Genomic DNA, 22,291 nt, shown 5'->3' on the forward strand with positions numbered 1-22,291 from the left:
AGGAAGGGTTTAGGAATTACTGCTCTTTAATATTCAGCCCCTCTTTTTCAAGGCACCAAAAGTAATAAGAATATTGGCTCAACAGCTGTTTCATTGACAGGTGTGGGCTATTCCTTTGCTATTTCTTCATCAATTAAGCAGGTACAAGGTCTAGAGCTGATTCCAGGTGTGGCATTCACATTTAAAAGCTGTTACTGTGAACACCCCATCTTTAGGCTGCAAAAAAACAAAATCCATCAGAGAGAGAGAAGGAACATTAGGAGTGGCCAAATCAACAGTTTGGTACGTTCTGAGAAACAAAGAATGCACTGGTGAGCTTTGCCACACAAAAAGGCCTGGACCTTCACGGAAACCAACAGTGGTGGATGATCGTAGGATTCTTTCAATGGTAAATAAAAAACCCTTCATAACATCCAGTCAAGTGAAGAATACTCTTCGGGAGGTAGGCATGTCATTATCTAATATATTCAAAACCTTCACCAAACAATGTGTGGTGACAATATCATACTTATCAATAGTAAAGTCAGCCTCCCTCACTCCCAGGTAGTGATCTTTATACAAAAAAAAAAAAAAAATAGGGATGCTGCAAAAAGACCTAGAAACAAACATACAAAACATAGTGTAATACAGTAGAGTCAAAAGAGTCTGCACTTCAATAAGGTTGCACTCACAAGATATCAAATTAAAAGCGCTTCAAGGGTGCCTCCCCTTTCAGGATCCGTAGTCACCACTGTCAACAGGAACCAGCAGGATTCAGAATAGTAGGTAACCAGGTAGTTTTATTAGGCTATAAAAATGAATAAAATATAACATATAGCAATAGGTCCTACGCATTTTGTCCCTATAAAAGGATTCCTTAATCTGCTCAATACAAATCATTAGCTAACTGAACAGCCTATAACGAACCTAATGGTTCTCCATGAGATGCAAAAGTTATATAAACTTATTACAGGAAAATGTTTAACCCCTTAAGGACCAAACTTCTGCAATAAAACGGACATGTGTGACATGTCATGATTCCCTTTTATTCCAGAGGTTTGGTCCTTAAGGGGTTAAAATGACTTTAACAACATTTTTGAAACATGAAATCTAGTTTACAAACAAAATAAAAGGAAAGTCCCCATTCAACATCACTAATTCAGGTAGCATTCTTACAGCTGCAGGTATTTTTTTTGAAAATCACTACCATTAGAAGCTACTTTGGACAGGATCCGCTTGGCAACATAACAAAGGTCATATCACTTGATGCTTTGCAATCATTATTGGTATGAGCATTATGGGAGATATAGTCCATAACAACAACTTTGCCTACACCTGACCTAGGCAGTGAAGGAAAGTTTCCATTTTACTTAGTTACCCTTAACGTTTTCATTCACAACCTACCACGGTCTCTCGCTCAGTACGCTGTTTTTCCGTGCCAAAATAGTTTATTTGGAAATATAAAATCTTTTCATTAGTGTCTCAAACCAGTCTGTATAACTTTATTTATATCTAGTTTTCTGTCATGCTGCACAAACTGGAAGTGACATTGTATATCTGAATAGTCAAGTTTGTGTATAATTATATATATATATATATATATATATATATATGTGTGTGTGTGTGTGTGTATATATATATATATATATATATATATATATATATTACACAAGATCCAGGGCACTCACTCATCCACTAAACAGCAACTTCAAAGCTCACAGATTTTATTAGTCTTCTTAAAAACACCTAATCTAGGCAAAAGTAATGGGGGTCTAGTTACAGTATAGATAATATTGGACATTCGGCAAAACACGAGTCCGGACGTTTAGTAGCAGAGGGTGGAGGGGGTTGATGGGGGCTATGCTGCAGCCGTGATATTATCTTTCTCCTGTTCTAGCCACCCTGCTTCATGATTTTAACATCTTGCTAGGTAGTCGCCTAGATAGTTCGGCTACTGTTTTCGCTGCAGAGGGGAAGGAGATTTTGTGGCCACGGTGGTACAGGGTGATGGGAGTTGGGGGATTTATCATTGGGTAAATTTATACGATTTTATTTACCTTCTTTACATTTGTACCCCTAAAATCCCTGTGCTACAGGTGTTACTACCCGACAGGGGTAACATGGGCTAGCAATTATTGCCTCCTTTTTTGTTCCCCTCAGCTTTTCAGTATTGATTTACATATGGGGATTTTTTAACCAATTGAATTAAGTTATATTTTATCTTATTATCTCTTCAGACTACATAGGGTTGCTGAAATAGTTCACGAGCCATAAGGGGACTTTACTTAGATATTTTCATCCCCCCCCTTGGCACCCTTGTACCTTTTTTCTTTTTCTTTAGTCTAGTTACAGTATATGACCATAGATTGCATAAGCCTGCCACAACGTCAGTGTACCCCATCTTTAGCAGGTTCTACTCTCACAGCCTAATGTCTGCTCTTATGAGATTAACCCACTTACTTGGGGAAACAATTTCCAAATGGGGCTCTCTGCAGTACAAGGCTAAATAGGGCCCTGGGATGAGGCACCTGGAACAGTGAGAGGTGCAAAACCAAGTAGCTGGCCTGACTCCTGGTGTGTGTGTGTGTGTGTATGTATATATATATATATATATATAGTAAAATTCCATATACACAGTTGGCATTTTCATAAATTAAACTTTCTTCCTTCCAGGTACCTACTCCAGCCCAGAGATAATGGAAAGTCAGGGAAACCAGAAGATCTTGGCTCTTTAAGGCTAAATGTGGTTTACACCGAGGATCATGTCTTTTCCTGCGAGTACTACAGCCCTCTTCGCGACCTTTTGTTAAAATCTGGCGATGTTGAGGTAAACGATGCATAGTGTACATACAATGGGCGTTGCTTCTTTGCTGTAAAGTGTGGTTTCTTAAATGCTTACCACAACTGATAAGATCAATCTTTTTTTGTATAATGTGGAGATACGCCCAGGTCTTCCTCTTTGCACCCGATAGGAAACTGGTGTTTTATATATTTATTTGACTCTGGCCTTTTATAGTAAATGAGTGTGATGTACATCTGTAAAGTCAGATGTTCAGAGCTACTCATAATATATGGCAAAAAGGAGGAAGAGGAAAAATTATGTTTGAAGTAAAATATGATTACAATTGGAGCAGTGGATACGTTTGGGAATGGATTTGTGTCTAGACTGGAAGCTTATTTCATCAACCTATTGTTCTTGTAACATTTTGAAATTTCCCCCTCTTTATAATATTGTAAAGTGCTGCGAAATAAGTTGGCGCTATATAAATGGCAAAAACCATATAAACCCAAAAGGTTTGGGTGTATTTGAAGTCACCATAATAAAGAGTCAAACAGGCAAAAGTCATGTGTCTTGACTTTCTCTCTTGCCCTCTGCATTCTACACACATATTTTGAGCTCACCAATTTGTTTGCATGCTAATACTGCTGCAAAGCTAAAATCTGACTTTTAGCAAATACATTTAGCCATGCAGTTAGTAGAAATCCGTTTGAGCGTTTATTTTTGGCAAAATTTGAGAACTGAGGTTTAATATCTTAAAATTTGGTGTTTGGTAAATAATTTTAGTGTTGGAAGCCTTCCCTCTCTCGGCTTCCCATGCTGTGTTCTAATACACGGCGCAGGAAACCTCTGTGTCCTTTCTATGTTAATTTATAGTATAATAATGGTATAATGTAGCACACTCTTCTGTGAGTTACATTTTATTCTATTGCCCACCATGCACAGCTGGAAGCTTCATCTACTTCGATGTCCTTTGCATTAGGTTGTTGCATACCAAATTCTCCAGTCCTTAACATTAAATTGTGAAATTGTGTAAGTACCCTCTCAAGCAGTAGAGATGTTGCGTTTTAGGCTACCGCCTTTGCTAGCAATAGAACACAGGCCTGTAATGACAGCCTCGGATTTACTCTTGGGTGTTCTTTTTTCTCCCACTTGTCCTGGAGTAATGTTTAGTTGACTGTAGAAAAGAACTAAAATACAAAACAAATACAAAAATATTCATGGCACTATTGATGTGCACAGTGTTCTTTCTGCCTGTTCCAATTCTTAGAGCAAAAATGTCATCATTCCCTTTTAACTGTTCTCTCTGATAATGTGCGTTTCCTGTTACGTAATCATGCATTAGTAGTTTCAGAGGAATATCCATCATGCATTTTGTTTTCTTTTGGGCTGTATATTGCTAAGGTGGAATGTAAAAACGAAAGGTGATTTACTTATACTGATATCACTTACAGTGTATTACAATCTTCCTCTTCCATGATCAATTCCCATCTACCATTGTGTTTAGACCAGTACATAGATGGTATATAAATTGGAAAGAGTGTTCATTCCACATGATCTGAATATCCCATCATGCTTTGTTGATCATCTCCATACTCCTTAACAGAGTAATCCGGTGCAAATTAGCCTTTTTTAATATTAGTCTTCTGTGAGTGAAGATCCACTTTTATCTGGTCTTTTTACAAAACCCTGATCCTTGCATTTTCCCCCTGTCATTCTCCAGCCCGTTTCAGCATCTGCTGCACATGTGTTGGGCGAAGTCTGCAGAGAAAAACAGGAAGCAGCAATACCTCTTGTTCGACTTTTTTTACATTATGGCAAGATTGTGCCTTTCATCAGCGCAATTGCAAACGCTGAAGTGAACAGAACACAGTAAGTAGCTGTAGAATGTTTTTTTTTATGGAATTCCATGGCTTGCTAGATGTTTGTGTGTGTGTGTGTGTGTGTGTGTGTCTCCACTCAAAAGTAGATTCATATTAATTACAAAAAGGAGCACATACCACTGTACTATACAAATATAATGTATATGATGGTGCTAGGCATGTAACAATACATTATTATAATGTAAGCATACCCCAGTTTTGCCTGGTGTAAGTATAAAAAAACAAAACAAATGTCCAATGAAAGGGAGATTTATTCGTGAATAATGGTGTAGGACAGTGATGGCTAACCTTGACACCATAAATTATTTCTGGACTACATTTCCCATGATGCTCAGCTAGCTTTTAGAGTCTAAAAGCTAGCTGAGCATCATGGGAAATGTAGTCCGGAAACAATTTATGGAGTCAATGTTAGCCATCACTGGTGTAGGATATTCAAATTTCAAGGTTGTCTTTGAGTAGGACATAATTATCACTGTTATACCGAAATGTATGTTGCAAGCAGCTCCTTTGTTCTGTAGACCTGTATCCTGTTTTATCTGCAAGGTTTGCAAAAATCACTGCAACTGTAAGTCACCCTTATTATTACATGTTCTTATACAGTATGTGCATACATCATGCATGTCCACCCTGGCTTTTTTTTTTTTAAACATTCTTGCTTACAAGCAGGTCAGTGCATCAGAGTAGTAAAAATGTAGTGTAGACACCTTCTCAATTTTATGCGTCTTCTCTGCAATCTTCTGTGGTATATATTTATGTGACACACCTCAATTACAGTGAGCCCTGAGGCCTCGTATACAATAATATTACAAATGTATCGACATCTTAAAAGCAAACCAACAACTCAACGTAACATAACATAATATATGCGTGCATGAAGTCTGCAGTGGTAATTGCAGTTTGGACCGGCAAGACACTGCTCCCCCTCCCAGGCCCAATTGTATCCCGTAATTAGGGTTCATTATTGCTTCCCAGTACCCTGCCGTCTAGACCACCTCTGTGTGAATTTCTCAACCGAGCCTGCCAATCTATGTGACATTGCTTTGCACTCTCATGTTCAAGATACTCTTTCTACAATCTGCGCTAGATCCTGGAATGTTTTTAATTTTCCACATGCCGGCTATGCTCACTTTGGCTGCTATTAATATGTGAATTATTAAAACAGACCTGTCCCTACTATACCCTTGGGGAGACTATGCAGGAGATATACAGCTGGTGGGAGGGGTAGGCTTCTCCTTATGGTTGATAAAGTTAAATATTGGATCTGTGTCCAAAAAGGATTGTGTCTGTGATAATGTCAAAAGATGTGGCTAATAGAGGCTAATGAAGTTCCCTAATATATATGGTCCAATCACAGAGGTGTTGAATACCAGCTCAGCCATATTTTGTTAGTGGCTTCCATGTGATCCAAACAGTGTGTAGCTGCCTTTGTCACCCACACCGCACAATGCCAGTGCTTTGGTTCAATCGTAGACTGTAGTTCACTTTCACACTGCTGCATGTATTGCAGCTTTGTAGGTTTATAGCTTTATAGCAGCAAGCTTCTGTAGCAAAGTGACAATGGTCTAGCTTTCCTTATCCCTCCTGTATAAAGTTTCCCAAACTCGCCCAACGTATGTTTCTCCACACCCCTAATCTTGTGTTATGTGAGGATGTGGTTCAATCGCAAATATGTAAATATCTCACGCTGATTAAAGCCGTAGTCTGTGCCGAGAACCGCGAATTGTCGGATTCCATCAGTGTCCGTCAATTGATGCACTTTGCGTATGCCCTGGCTTCACCAGTGTACAAGAAATAGGTCAGTTGAAAAGGCTTTTTTTACAGGCTCTCTCATTGCTTTCTGCTCATTTCCACTTACATATGCAATTGTGACTACCTTAATTCATTAAACAACATGAATTAAGATTGTTTGCAAGATAATAGAAACTGCACAGTAGTAGTACACTTGTGTAGTAGTTTCATTCACATCTTTTCATGAATGAAACAACTGTCAAGTACAGAACTAGTTCTTGAGGATGGACTTTGGAATATGTTCTGCACTCCCATTGATCAGGACCAGGATTGCTTGAGGATTCCCAGCTACCACGTAGTCCGTAAAGAAGAAGGTGTTAGAATCTTACGGTGTTACAAAATTCACTAATTTCTGCAGGCAGAGTGCTTATATAGCAGCTTGTATTCAAAGATGAAGACTTTTGTCATAGTAATAATGATTAAGGACTATACACAGGAAGCCAATGCCACCTGGTGCATCTAAAACAGAAGTCTCTAAACCTTTCCCTAGTTTTTTATTTATAGGGGTCCCTTTAAGCAGCAGTCTTGCTGCTAAGTAGTTTTAGGTCTTTTGGCTAAGCAGCTGTCTTCTTATTTAAAGCGAGCTAAGGTCACATAGATCACTACCGGCTATATTTAGCTCGCATATGCACGCCAGATCATCTTGGCACCAAGATTGAGTAGCTATATTCCTAACTGCTCATTAGTCTGTTCACTGTACTTCCATGTATCAGCTGCCTTGCCGTAGCCTCACCCTAAGTATCATTATGTGACTGTCTGCTCTCTGGCCAGTATAAATACATACCCTGTCTAATGTATCTTGGAGAATTTCTGCTGACTGAAAGGGAGGAAAGAAAGCAAGTCTGCAGTGATTCACCTCCTCTCACCTGGTGCAACAATGGAAAATTGCATCCATTGTGAATATTCAGGCACATTGATAGCTTAGCTGGGGTGGCCAGATTTTTTTTTAAGTACATTTCCCATGATTCTCATCCATCTTCATAGATGTCTGAGCTTGAGGGGAAATATAACAGGTTTAATGTTAAAGGGTTGCAATTACAGACTAATGCTCCTGAAGCTCTTTCAGTGCTTGTGGATAACATTATGGGTTAACGCAACATGGTTTAATGCTAATAGAATTAAAATGTGATTTATTCTTTTCCCTCCCCAGAGATCCAAACACCATATTCCGAGGGAATTCATTAACGTCCAAGTGCATTGATGAGACCATGAAACTGGCAGGAATGCATTATCTGCAGGTTACACTTAAGCCTATCATAGATGAGGTAAATGAATACTCTTTATGAAATGGAATAAACAAAGATCTGCCATTGTACAAAATGTATTTTTTGCGCTTGGAAATGCCCAGTGACTACTGTAGGGTGGTATCCACCTGTGACCCCTTCCATGACTACTAGTGTGTGGGGAAGCCATGATGATGGCCATGATGATCCCAGCACCCTCATATACAGTTCATATGTTCAATGTTTGATGTTTTCTGCCACATTGATTTCGATGATATAAAAAAATAATAATAATAAATCAGTGGCCAGTATGCATTTTGCTTATATCTTTATTAGGTAACGTTGAATACCAAAGCTACTAGTAATTTTGCTGGCACTATATTTCATCTGAACATCTTAGAAATGAGCCCAAGGAAAATTACTAAAGTAGAACCAGGTGTAGGTAGAGTGCACTGGCAATTGAAGACCTTCCACACTATATTATTGCATGCGGTTGTAGTTAAGTAATAGAATAACCACGAGAACCTAGTTGTTCTACTATCACCTAACCTAAATAATGTGCAGAGTCCTACAGGATGCTTTTCTACCATCAGCTGTCTTGATATACTTTTCCCATACTGCATGCCCTTACATCTGTGCTTGAAATCTTAGAAAAAGTACAGTGCTTTCCAGTAAGCCTTAAAACAATGTGAACTTGCTCCACTTAGTCACACTGGGGCTACGCTGAGGAATCCTGTGCCTTTTGGCAGTGATTAAGTCGAGCAAAAGGTTTTAGATTGTTTATGAAAACCTTATTGTGGGCTATGTAGATCTTCTAGTACATAGCCTGTAAATTAAGACATGTTCACTCAGTGCAAAATCAGGCAACGTTTAGGAAAAGGGAAAAACAACATAGGGTATAAATTAAAATATCACAAAGTTTCATGCCAAAGCGATTACATCTGGTCTGCGTAGAAAACAAGGAATTTCATGTGAACATTCATTATTTATTATGAAGCCTGAAGCAGTTTTTAAGCATACGTAAGAACTGACCAACTGTGCATGCAACTAATTATAGCAGTTTATCAGAACAATGCTTTTGATTGGTTGTTTCCTTAACACATTCAAGGCTAATTCACACATTTTAAAGGCACTTGTTTAACCCTGTAAAGTACTGTCACAAGGTATGTTTTAATTGAATATCATAGAGCTTTTATCATAAACCTGGGAATTATGGATAATCTACAAGTAAGTTGTGAATTTACGATCTGCAAACTTTTAAAATCTCTACAATTACGTTATTATGGCTTAAAAAAAACATTTGCAATGCTCTTGCCAATTGTTCAGTTTCACGAAAAACACATATAGTGTGGGATAGACTATGGCAGCTGAAAAATATTTTTAACAATGCTTTAGTCGTAGCTTTGTTATTTTAGCTCAAAATTCACTATAAATTTTACATTCTAGGCTGCCATATTTGTACTGAAAACATAGCCAAATTATAATTTTTCCAGTTTTGTTATTTTGGCCTTATATTTGAAATTCACTGCAAACCACCAACAATTCCCAGTCTTGTGAATAGCAGTGATAATGTTCATAGACCTCTAAGGACTTCATGTAAACAGCTGGACCAAACCCTTCATTTATAGGGCATTAAGAAGCATTTTTCTTCAGAGTATCCTGTACCACGTATCTATCTCTGATGTTTTATGTGTGAAGAGTGAGTGTGTTCTCTGTTTTCACCCCTTTTTTTTTTTTATAATTTTACAAAAAGTGCAGATTTCAATAGAAATTGACACGATTATAAATTAACCTTTTTACACTCTAAGCCAGGCTTCCCCAAACTCCGGCCCTCCAGATGTTGCTGAACTACAACTCCCATGATTCTATTAATAGGCTGAGCATCATGGGAGTTGTCGTTTAGCTGCATCTGGAGGGCCGGAGTTTGGGGAAGCCTACTCTAAGCATTGTCAACCCTGTAACCCACGTTAGACGTTATGGTGCCAGGATTGCTCTGTCCCCCTCCCAAAGCAAGTGGTCAAGCCATTTGTGAATGGTTTGACAAATAAACTGGGGTCCAAAGTGGCTGCTTACTCCTGTGAGCTAAGCTCTCCAGTGCACGAAAGGTTCATTGGCTGAGAGCATCAGCTGATCACTCTCAGCCAATGAGCTAATCCCTGCTCTGCCAAACTTGGCTCGGTGCAGGAGCTTTCCGGGGACACAGGAGAAGGTGCTAGGTCAGTGATGGCGAACCTATGGCACGCCGGGCCCTTTCTGTTGGCACGTGGCCATAGGTTTGCCATCAATGCAGAGTAGGGACCTGCCTGCCCAAAACGGCAGGCGCCTACTCTGCTTCCGCGTCGGGAGGACTGGGGGAGGGATCTGTGAAGCGTCTCCCGCGGGAGGACAAGGGAGTTGCTTCACAGATCCCTCCCCCAGTCCTCCCGACCCGGAAGCAGTGCTTGCCACCACCGGACCACATGGGATGGCTGTGTGTGTGTCCCCCCACCCCCCTTCATTAAAGGTAAGAAGAGGGGGGGGGAATACTGATTTACCATATTTTTTTATTTATTTTTAAACACCTTTACCCTTACCCCCCCCCCCACAGCACCCCTGCACCCCTACCCCCCCCCACACAGCACTCCTGCACCCCTATCCCCCACACACAGTACCCCTATCCCCCACACACAGTACCCCTATCCCCCACACACAGTACCCCTACCCCCCACACACAGTACCCCTACCCCCACACACAGTACCCCTACCCCCCACACACAGTACCCCTACCCCCCACACACAGCACCCCTACCCCCCCACAGCACCCCTACCCCCCACAGCACCCCTTCCCCCTACACACAGCACCCCTACCCCCCACACAGAGCACCCCTCCCCCCACCAGCTTCCCTCCCCTCCCCTACACCTAGCATCCCTCCCCACCCCTACACCCACACGCACAACAGCCCTACCCCCCACATACAGCACCTCTACCCCCCATACACAGCACCCCTACCCCCCTCCCACACACAGCAGCCCTACCCCCCTACACAGCACCCCTACCCCCCACACAGCACAGCACCCCTACCCCCCACACAGCACAGCACCCCCCTCACACACACACACACCACCCACACAGCCACAGCACCCCTCATACACACACACAGCACCCCTCACACACACACAGCACACACAGCAACCCTCAGACTACACACAACAACCATCACACACACAGCACCCCTCACAGCACCCCACACATACACTACACCCCTCAATGCAGTATGTGTGTGTATTCAGCAGTCTGTGTGTGTGTGTGTACTCAGCAGTGTGTGTATTCAGCGGACTGTATGTGTGTGTGTGCACTCAGCAGTTTGTGTGTGTGTACTCAGCAGTCTGTGTGTGTGTGTGTGTACTCAGCAGTCTGTGTGTGTGTGTGTGTGTACTCAGCAGTCTGTCTGTATGTGTATTCATCAGTCTCTGTATTCAGCAGACTGTGTGTATGTATTCAGCAGTCTTTGTGTGTATGTATTGCATTTGTTGGAAATACTAATAAATATAAGCTTAATTTTATCTATTTATATCATTATTTAAAATTTGTATCATTGAACTCTCTGTTGTTGTGTTCTTTTAAAACAAAAGTTGTTAATTAGTTTGGACAATAGTACGAGTTGTTTTTTCTAAACTTAAACCTCAGTATTGAGGTTTCATTGCCGTGTTGGCACTTTAAGGAAAAAAAAGTTGGCATGTATTGCGGTTTGGGCACTCGGGCTCAAAAAGGTTCGCCATCACTGTGCTAGGTGGACCCCTGGTAAGTTGTCAAACTGTGCACAAATGTTTTGACTACTTAGCGTGGGAGGGTTCCAGAGCACTCCTTGCACCATAACTACTACAGTGGTTATGGTGCTTGGTGTGTTCCTTTTGCCAAATCAGGGGTAGCAACACCAAGCAAAGTTTCAACATAGATAGTATTCAATGAGTATGTGGATCCAGCAATGTTTCAACAAAGAAGGTCATTTGGTCGCCAGTCTTCAGCTGCACCTTTTATATTTGGTTGCTAAGAGCTAAAAGGAGCCTGTGACTCTCCAGCCAGGTTCACTGCAGACAGTTCTTGTTTTCCTATCTCATTGTGTTATGATGGCGTAGGCAGTCTTTGGTCTTGAAGGGGATAAAACTCACTAACCACAGTGTTTATTCTACATTGCTGTGAATGTATCTATTAATCTAGATCCAGCGCAGCAAAATGTTTTGCCAGAATGTACTTCAAGTATATGAAGTTTGCAGCGGTGGGAACACCATGCAGTGGATTATATTCAATGAATATTTACACTTTGTGCTTGGCCTATTGACATCACAAGCAAGGAGTTTAGTTACATAGGTTTATACATTTTTTCATAATGCGTACAAAGTAAGATGCGATAAGAGCTCTTTGTGGTCCAAGCGTGCACTACTATTTTGCATTTACATTTTTTCACATGGTACTTAAAAGTGCTGTATATTTTTATTTTAAAATGAAAACCACAGTTTTATGTGAAATAGTCTTAACGTGATGGCCACCCCTGATTACAGAGTTAACAGTTTCTTCGATTAAGTAGCTGCACATTTGTTGGTCAATTGCATCTTCAGCCATCTGGGAAAATAATGGCTGAGTATTGTGGGCCTTTCATTACACCAACAGCAAACATTTTGTATGTTTTTCTTCTTTTTTATTTATTTATTATTATTATTATTTAGGCCAGCCTAAAACCATATTCTTTCAGGATGGTAAATTATCAGCAAGTCAAACCACTTCCTGTTCTAGTGACTCAGCTCCTATAATCTGGGAGAACCATCAGCCCTCCGGAAGAATTATTTTTCCTAAGGAGAAGTATTTGTTTTCATAGAAAACACAGAAAAATGTTTAACTGCTCTCACGTCTCATAGCCACCTCTGCCATGATCGAGACAATTCAGTAGTTATTACCGTCTAGATAAGAGTTAGAGGAGTTGTTGATCACTGCATATCAGTTATTACTGAAATATGGATAGCTACTACATTTGTTAAACAAGTAGAAAGGCATTATGGGAGCTGTGGTCTTCTCCTGCTGGTTTGGCCCTGGCCCTGAAACATGAGCCATACAGTCAGCACTTTATTATAGCTGACACATGCTATACTATGTTTTCCTCACAAAACAAATGTAGTGAAAAATAGGTAGCTGATTTAATTATTTTACATTTTGTTGTATTAACTTTTTACTCTGCTTGTTGTTAGTGGAGGTTATTACCGGTACACCCAGCACTCTTAATTTTTCACACACGGTAAACACTTTTATAAGCATGCATCTTACACACTTGTTATTAAGAAAGACAAGTTGGTCTTAAATATGTCACTCTGCTGTAACCCTTTGTGTGCCAGAGCTGCTAGGGTTCCGCTCAGGCACGGGGAGTGTTAATAAGTAAATGTTTTTACATTATAGTGCATGGTAAGGTATAGTGCATGTTTATGCTCCGATTGGCTCGCACGCTGCCATTAGATTGTGTTCTGCTCCTGATTTGACCATCCCAGAATAGACATTAAGCCAGTGTAATTGATTGTGTGTAATTAGCAATGTACTGATACCACCCGCTTGATCTAAACACATGCTTGCTTCATTCTTACAAGCATGTCCTAGATCAGGGGTAGGCAACCTTGTGCACTCCAGCTATTGTGGACTACATTTCCCTGATGCTTTCCAAGCAATATGGCTGTAAGTACACAACATCTCAATTGCTAAAAGTTGCCTATCCCTGTTCTTGATGATCACTGCCTATGCAGGCTTCAACCCGAAACTTGTATAAATGCCATTAATAGTAATAACTCAAAAGCACCACGATCGTTTTTTTCTGTTTTGGCTGCCTTCTTTTAAAGTGTAATCTTGAACAACTGATTTGTATATGATCCAAAATGGCGTATAGTACAATCTTGTTTTTTGTATATAGTTTGATTTATTTTTTTCTCTAAGGCGCAATTATTGACTTTGCAGTCTGTATGCTTAACTTTACAGATATGCGAGTTACATAAACCTTGTGAGATAGATCCTGTAAAATTAAAGGATGGTGAAAATCTGGAGAACAACAAGGTACGTAATGTGTTCTCCAATTTTAGTATATTTAACATGGTTGTCCTCCAGTCTTTAAGAAATGTTTGCTCTCTTGTAGATTTTGGTATTATTTCAAATATTATATTTGTATTTACATTAAAAATGATTATGGCTAGTATTTGTTATACAAGCATTGTACATGCAATGTTGCAGACACTGTTCCCACATTATATTCCTTCTTAAAGTGGCACTGTCATGCTGAACCTACCTTTCTTTAACTGATTCCTCTTCTCTCCCTCTCTCAGGATCTGTTCTTCATTTCTTCCTGTCTGCTCTAGTTTTTAAAACATAAGACAAAGTAGGGAATACTTGACTTATGGAAGCCAGCGAAGGGGCAAAGTGTGCTTCATTTCCGGTGGTCAGAGAAATTTCCCCACAATTCTAAGCTTTCCTCCCTGTTCTCTCCATGCATCCTGTCAGTATTGCCGAACGTCCTGTCATTTAAACAGAACGCCGGCAAAACTGCCGAATGGCGTCCTTACAGAATTAGAACAGTTTGTTCATTCGTGTTAGGACGCAATTCAGGACTTTGTTCTTATCGGAATTTCATTCTAATGAATGAAACTCCCATCCTATTCTTGCCGCGGCTGCATTTTGCAGCCGCTAAGTAGATAACTCCCTAATTCCCACGGTATCAGGAAGGTATCGACCAAAAGGCTGAAAGACCTAAATTGGTCTTTCAGCCATATTTACTAATACAAAGTAAAGATTACTTGGTATTAGTAAATGTTGCCCCTACTCGCTATACCACGGTGGGTGGGGGCCATAAATAACAATAATGGGGGGACCTATTGTCCTCGCCCCCACCCCTGAGCTGCGGGTGGGGGCCATAAATGATAATGAGGGGGGGGACCTATTGTCCGCCCCACGGACCCCACCCCTGAGCGGAGGATGGGGGCCATAAATGATAATGGGGGGGGGACCTATTGTCCTCGCCCCCACCCCTGAGCGGCGGGTGGGGGCCATAAAATACAATAGAGGGGTGGGTAGGGGCCCTAAATGAAAATACCCCCTTCCAAGGTGACTAGGTGTCCCCAAACCCCTAGTAAGCCCCCCACCCCCCCAAATAAAAAATAATCCCCTACCTACCCCCCTCACCCTAAAAATAATGACGGGGGAATAAAATAACTAACTGCCTGTAAAAAAAAAAAAAAAAAAACTCGTAAAAAATAAAATTAAAAAATCCGACGAAAAAGAAAAAAACTGACGCTAAAAAATTAATCCATCTTCACCCAGCGAAGGCACAGCGCAGACTGACCTCCGCAGGGCGGGGAAAGGCTTATAAAGCCTTGCTCTGCCCTGCAATTAGGATCAGAACACTCTGATTGGTTGACTTATAATTCAACCAATCAGAGTGGTATGAGTAATTTTACACAGCATGGGAAAGTTCTTTGGAATTTTCCCACGCTGTGTAAAATTACACAGAATTCCAATCTTTCTGACGATGGGTAATATGGGGAGCTTGGGGCATTTGGGGGTGACTAGGGGGTCAGTTAGATGTAGTGGAGTCGGGAGAGAGTTAAAAAAACAAACTGATTCGGCCATGACAGTGCCGCTTTAAGATGATCCCTCAGTACACACTGATATTTAGTATATTCAGGAAGAAGCCAGTCCCAGTTTCAGGCCCCTGTTCATCATCTGGGAATACCAGGGATTTGTCCTCCGGAAGTGCTCTTCATGAGATGTTTACATTACACATAGTGCACTCAGCCCAAGGGCAGAGAGCTCTAGCACTTTTAGCCCTTTTACCGATGTGGCCTGCCCCTTTGGGCATCACCATTGACAAGACATGTCACAAGTATATGCCCTGCTCTATACCCGATTGCGATTTCATACCTGAGAATTTTGGAAGGTATTTTTATAATCACAAGATCCACACAGCAGTGAATATTTACAGGAATTCCATGAGAGCATAATGTAAATAAAAATACTGAATTGCTATTTGAAAGCTGGCTTAGTTGGTGTTTCATTTGCTTTGTCTATACTAAAATGAACAGTCATCAGGAGGGAATTAAACAGCTTGTGGCTTTTCTAACCTCCTTACCAACTTTGAAGTTATTTTCCTGTATCTATAAATATCTGTGTTAATGGAAGAAATGGTGGTGGAGGAATGTGAAATGGATTTATCATGATTTTTGTTATCTTTCAATGTCAGTGTGTGAATATTTCAGACTTTGTCAGCAGCAGATCTCATGTGGCTTGTTGTTTGTTTGTCTTAATTTGTTTATCAGTACTTGTATGTTTTATTTGTACAGTGTACTGCACAGCAGAATATGTTGCTATTTTATACATAAGTTAATAACGCAACCTTGTATTGTGTGCCAATGCCTGCTTTTTCTTTTGAAAACATATGTCACAACACAGTTAATTTTATGATGATTTTGTTTGAGTGCATGATTACTTATATTTATTGCAGCTGGTCTTGGGAAAGACCATGTGGGTCATGGTCTGGAACAACATGACAACGCTCCAACCTTGCGAGAGGAACCCAGCAGAGCTACTGTCTAGAGCTCCCCAGGTCCTCTCCTGCCTCCCTCCAGCATCATATCATTGTCTGTGGGCCAGTGAGGGAGATCTTTCATCTCCCCACCGGCCCATGAAGGCACACAGCAGGGCTGGCGCTCGGATAGCGCAAGCCCTGCTTGGGCCGACAGGTGATTTCCCCTGTCGGCCTCTGCCCACGACCATCGCGGCCCACTGGGCATTTGCCCGGTATGCCCGATGGCCGGTCTGGGCCTGTCCAAATGTCCTATTGATTTTGAGTGGCTTATCCTTACACACTGATTAAACTATACTATACATATTAAGTATGTAAAAAAAGCTTCATTACAGTAGAAAAGTCTACTATGAGCAGTTCCCTGGGCCATGATAAATATAATGGCCTTGTTCCACTTTATGAGGACCTCACTTTTGTATTACCAACCTAGTAATTAAGAATAATATGCACACTCATCTAAATAGAATAAAGCTATTTTTAAGCATCTTCATTTTTTAGTAATTGCAGCAAAATATTGTGGGGAAAAAAATATTTATACTTAATCACAAAAACAGCTGTATAGGATACAAATAACCAATGTGTGGTAAGAAACAAAACAGACATTTCTGACAGTTTTATGTGTGGCTCTCTCAGCTTTTTGTGTGATTATTTATTATAATCGACCTTCTTTTAACAAATTTTTGAAGCAATTGCTAAAAATTTAATTATACGCAATTTTAAAATAGCTGTGTTCTATTTAAATGTGTGTGCAGATCCTAACCTGTGCAGGGTAGGTTAACTAGGATCCAGCACTTAGTACTTTTCTTTGCACTCATGGGTAGTGCGGTTAAGTATGTATAATGTTGTCTAGTAATTAAGATACTACACTGAATAAAAAATTCCAGTTCTGAGTAGTTCTAGTTTATTTGTTCAATAATGCACATTATGTGAAAATGTTTCTCCTCTTTCTTCTAGGACAACCTGAAAAATTTTGTTGATCAGATATTTAATGTCATTACAAAATCAGGAGTGAGCTGCCCTACTGTCATGTGCGATATTTTCTTCTCTCTGAGAGAGTCTGCCTCCAAACGCTTTCAAGGTAAGAATCCTCTTACATTTCTGATAAATTTTAAACATGTATTTTGTCATAATGAAGAAACAAGCTAAGTGGCTGATTTAAAGCACATAAATATAAAGGTCAACATATCAAAGCATTTTTTTCTGGCCTTTTCCACATGTTTGCTCCATTTATTTTGAGACAATTTGAGGGGGGAGAAAGGATTTGTGGTAAATTCTTGTAATTATCGTTCCCACTCTCATTTTTCATACTTGAAAATGGTTGCTAGCTTTAGAAAGATAAGAGTTTGCCACACACAGGGCCTGCATGTTATAAAAAAGCAGTCACACAAGTTAAATTCTTTTTTTTCTCTTTGTTCTACCTTCGTTTTACTTGAACACATCTTTGACGTGCCTTTTTTGCAAAGCAATACAATCTCAAAACTTGCTACAGCTGAAGTATTATTTTAAAAAAAAAAAATCTTTCTCATAAATTCACGCTTGCTTGAAAATGTCCTTTTATCCATCCAAAGTTAAATGTCTGTATGCCTTACAGTGCAAATTTTTAGTGGTAAATTAGATGAAGTTAAATATGTCTTGGCCAGACTATTCCTAGTCATAAAAATAAGGCCTTCATAAATCACTAACATCTAGAGCCATTTTAAATGTGCAGACTCATTGTGAAAGACATGTAGTTTTTATAACATAAAATAACATGAAGTACTGATACCGTACATATTCTTACCAATCTCCACTGCGGTAGAGTGCACATTCCAAATGTCCAATTGTGGGACACGCACAAACACATCACAAAAAAGTCAATGCTTAGTATAGTAAACAGGGTACCATTTCACCAAGCGTGACATAAAATAACTGCTGGTATTATCACATCTGTTATCCACCAGTCATAAGGGAATGTTGTGACATCTGTTTCTGGATTGAATGTCTCTTTTTCCCTGCTTTTAGTCCTTTAATTTGGTTTTGGCACACCGTTGAGTTATTTAATTGTATTTTTCTGAAGCATATTTCTCTTACTTCCCTTGATGTTCTTGTTAATGTGCTATTGTTTTTAATAATAATATTATAAAATATGTAAATCTTATATATTTTTTTTTTATACAATAACAATGTTAAAAAAGGTGAATGCAAAATTCTAAAAGTTGCATTTTCGTTTATTAAAGTAAATCATTTAACATGTCCACTGGAAGAGGTTTTGATGAATACGTTTATATTAAAGATTAGGGTACACCGTATAAGAGGCTTACATAGAACTGCCATGATAAATCGTAGGGCACCTAACAAACCATCAGCTGCCCCTCCACCCCAAAAAAAATGAAACACTCCCAGATACACAAGGCCAGACGCAATACACTGACACACATGCAGATACACACTGTCAACTACACACACATTCAGAGACACAGCTACACACTGTCAAACACACACAGAAGCACAATGTCAGACACACACTCTCAGACACATAAACACATAGACATCAACATACTGTGAGACATATATACACCCACACAACTAAACACTAGCAGACACCTGTCAGACAGACATGCTAAAAATGTCAGACACACACATCCAGATCTCCAACCCTTTTTCCATTTCCATTCATAATCAGCCAGAGCTCCTTTCCCCCACTCTCCCCTTTTAACGTCATAATTTCTCCCCCTGCCCCTTCCCTCCTCACCCGCCCAAATCATACCTTAATTCCTTTGACGCGTGACCAAGTTTATAGTAAAAAGTATGCAGCCCAGCCTCAACACTTCGGAGTGTGGCAGCCCTCTTGAGATTTCCCACCCCTTCACACAGACACCTGATCAGACGTTCAGTATATGAGATCACATTCTCCCAGCTCTGCTGCCCAGAGGAAGCAATGCAGGTCTCCTGAGGAGAGACTTCTCCCTTACTTCAAAGTATTACAGGGCCTATTCAGGCCCAGTACTCAGTTACATCTTTTACTGGTATTCTGGCTGTACTCCACTGATGGCAGCCATTGGCTCATCCCTCTCCTCTATTCAAAACACGGCTCTTCTACAGAGGGAAGCAAACGTGGAGGAGGCACTAGAGGTAGCGTATGGGATGACATTCGCAAACCTACAGCCAAGGTCTTCATGTGCGCCAACCTACAGGAACAGATTTTAATCTACTTGTGAGATGCTTTGTAACACAGCTGGGCTCCTTTTCATGGGTATTGCCTTCACATATTTATTTTAAAAAGGTGAGATTTACTTAGCCAAGTCTGTGAGGGACAGATTGAGATATCTTGTTCCGGTGAGACCTCTTGAGTTCCTGGCTGATGTCACTGCTGCACTCTTGCACAGCATTGAGGTCTATGGAGGATCTCGCGAGATCTTCCATAGGCAAAGCCAATTCCCTAGAGTCGTCACTGGTGACGGCTGTTCAGGTTGACACTGTAGCTCCGCCCAGAGTTTATACGTCGAGGTAATCTACAGAGCCAGAGTAGTCTCTACTTTGTCTCCATATAGCTCATGAATGGGCTATACGGAGACAAACTAGGGACTACAGTGCTGCTTTAAAGGAACAGTATAATGTTAGGAATACAAAGCTATATTCCTAACAATATAGTGTCCCTCTGTCCTCCCCCCCCCCCCCCCCCCCGCAGATGTCAAAGGGCTGAAACAAAACTTTAATTCACTTACCTGATAGCTCCCTCTGCACCTCTCCTGACATCAGCGCAAGTGTATTGGACCTTCACAATTGGAATGAATTGAATGAATGCTTTCCTATGGGGATTTAGAAGATGCTGGATGTCCTAATGCACAGCGTGAGGACATCCAACATCATTTCAAGGAATTAAAATTTGTGAAACCGCAAGAAGCAGGTCTACTGGCTGTGTAGTAGACAGTCACTAGAGTCAGTCTTCAACCTGCAATTTAAACATTGCAGCACTGCAGTTTGCAGGATTAAGGGGACAGTGACACTGCACCCAGACCACTTCATTGAGATGACATGGGCTGGGTGCCTATAGTGTCCCTTTAAGTGAATAAGTATGCAATAGACATCAGAAGAAAAAAAAATGCAATACTGTCTTTTGTAAGTCTTCTTAATGTTAATCAGACAATTTTGGCTTTTGAATTTGATTATAACCCAAATGCACAACATACTCCTCTAAGGTAGGAGCACATTTAGTAAGTGCAGTATTAATGTATTGAGAAAAAAAAGTAGAGGATAAGGCATTATTCTATGCAAATTCAAACCCACAACTCAAAGCATTAATTAAAGTGCATTCTCCGATTTTAAGGAGGGCAAAAAGGGATTTCGCTTGGATTTCTGATACAATCCTTACCTCTGATTACTAGTTTAAAACCATCCATAATCATAGCTCTAAACTATGGTAGAAAAGTATTTTCCACATTTTCTGTTAAATTTATTGGTTAGATTCTGGTTTTGTTTTGTTTTTTTAAAGACTTGTGACTTTACCAAGGCATATTTCATTGTCAGGCTTAAGTCAATATTTACGAAGTGCCAGAAGTAGTTAGACATGAACTACCTGCTTGGTTGCTCCTTTTACCTTTGTTCCATGGCTTTCTAAAACTATATCAAGATTAGCTGTTTATTTGGACATACAGTTATGCACTATTTTATACTTCATTCTTAACCCCTTAAGGACCAAACTTCTGGAATAAAAGGGAATCATGACATGTCACACACGTCATGTGTCCTTAAGGGGTTAAAAGCCCTCAAAAGCAAAGAACAAACTATTGATTACTTTAATATATTTATTTAGTTATGCATTTACAATTTTATTAATATCACCTTAACATAACCTATAGGGGTTATAAGCAGAATAGCCCTGTATATATAGTATTATGGCAGAGAAATTGATCTATTGCATCAGATATTGCTCCAGTTTTTAACAGCTTATTCTGGAGCTCGTATTAACAGATGTTACACTGTGCTTTTCAATGAAGCAACAGACCGCTCACGTCATATAAAATGTTACTACACACGGAGGGTTTAGGGTTGCTCTTGTTTTTCAATGGTTCTTGCAATGCATCATCTCTAAGTATACCATGTCTTTCTCTAATGTCTCCCTCAGGTGACCCCGATGTAAGATATACTGCTGTGAGCAGCTTCATTTTCTTGCGGTTCTTTGCACCTGCCATCCTGTCTCCTAATCTGTTTCAGCTCCGTCCTCATCACCCAGTAAGTGATTTAATGTATCCTTGTCTGGAACTAGGAACAATAACATGTGGGAGAACTTGGTGTTCAGTGTCGGAGAGCTGACACAATGAGCCTCCCGCAGTGAGTACAGCGCACACTGTGCCAGGCTTCGTGTTCAATGTGCTGAATGCACGATAAGCTGCAGGTGTTGGGAACATATCTTCAGGCGCACACCTTTTAACTGCCGTCATTTGTGACTATTTTAAACTAATAAAAACCCATTCGCTCCTAGGCATCACAATGAGACATGTGCTATATTATTACTATTGTTTATTTATGAAATACAAGCATTCAATGGCACCTTTCCACATATTAATAATACACCACGCCTAACAATAGCAAGCGGGTGCCAGGTAGGCAAATAACCCTCTACAAACAAGGTAATGTGCAAACACTTCATAATGTATATGAGAAGCTATTATGAAAGTCAACAGCGTGAAAGGTCAATGAATAGTAAACAGTGTATTCTTCATCGGAGTATATCTAGTCTAGGAGCCATGTATAAGTTTCGTAAAATGGAACCATTTTTAAAAATTGTTCAATGCTGTGTGCGATGTGCAGTTATTTAGGCTGGTTGGGTATTTTATTTTTCTATTTATTTAAAAATCAATAATACATTTGCTCGATAACCCACCCTTTCTGCACCTGTTCTATTTTTCCTCTTACTTCGGAAATATTGTTGTACAGGGCGGATGTACGTTAGGCATTCACTTGGATTGCCAGCTCTGAGGTGGGCCATTAAACCATTATTGGTCTCTTTGTACGTTTGTTTTGCATTAATAGCTGCACAATTATAATAAATGTCCACGTTGTATTTCTGTACAA

General features: G+C 40.1%; 1 protein-coding gene across 2 annotated transcripts in view; it reads left to right on the forward strand.

The window, feature by feature from the left end:
* RASA3 (RAS p21 protein activator 3) overlaps window positions 1-22,291 on the forward strand; it is a 192,968-nt gene that overhangs the window by 154,957 nt on the left and 15,720 nt on the right. For both annotated transcript variants that reach the window (XM_063458648.1, XM_063458658.1), the window contains exons 10-15: window positions 2,653-2,806; window positions 4,482-4,630; window positions 7,580-7,694; window positions 13,645-13,719; window positions 17,192-17,315; window positions 21,342-21,448. In XM_063458648.1, the coding sequence (XP_063314718.1) occupies window positions 2,653-2,806; window positions 4,482-4,630; window positions 7,580-7,694; window positions 13,645-13,719; window positions 17,192-17,315; window positions 21,342-21,448 (724 nt within the window). The remainder of the gene's footprint in view (window positions 1-2,652; window positions 2,807-4,481; window positions 4,631-7,579; window positions 7,695-13,644; window positions 13,720-17,191; window positions 17,316-21,341; window positions 21,449-22,291) is intronic.

The sequence above is a fragment of the Pelobates fuscus genome, chromosome 1, assembly GCF_036172605.1.
Source record: "Pelobates fuscus isolate aPelFus1 chromosome 1, aPelFus1.pri, whole genome shotgun sequence".
Lineage (NCBI taxonomy): Eukaryota > Metazoa > Chordata > Amphibia > Anura > Pelobatidae > Pelobates > Pelobates fuscus.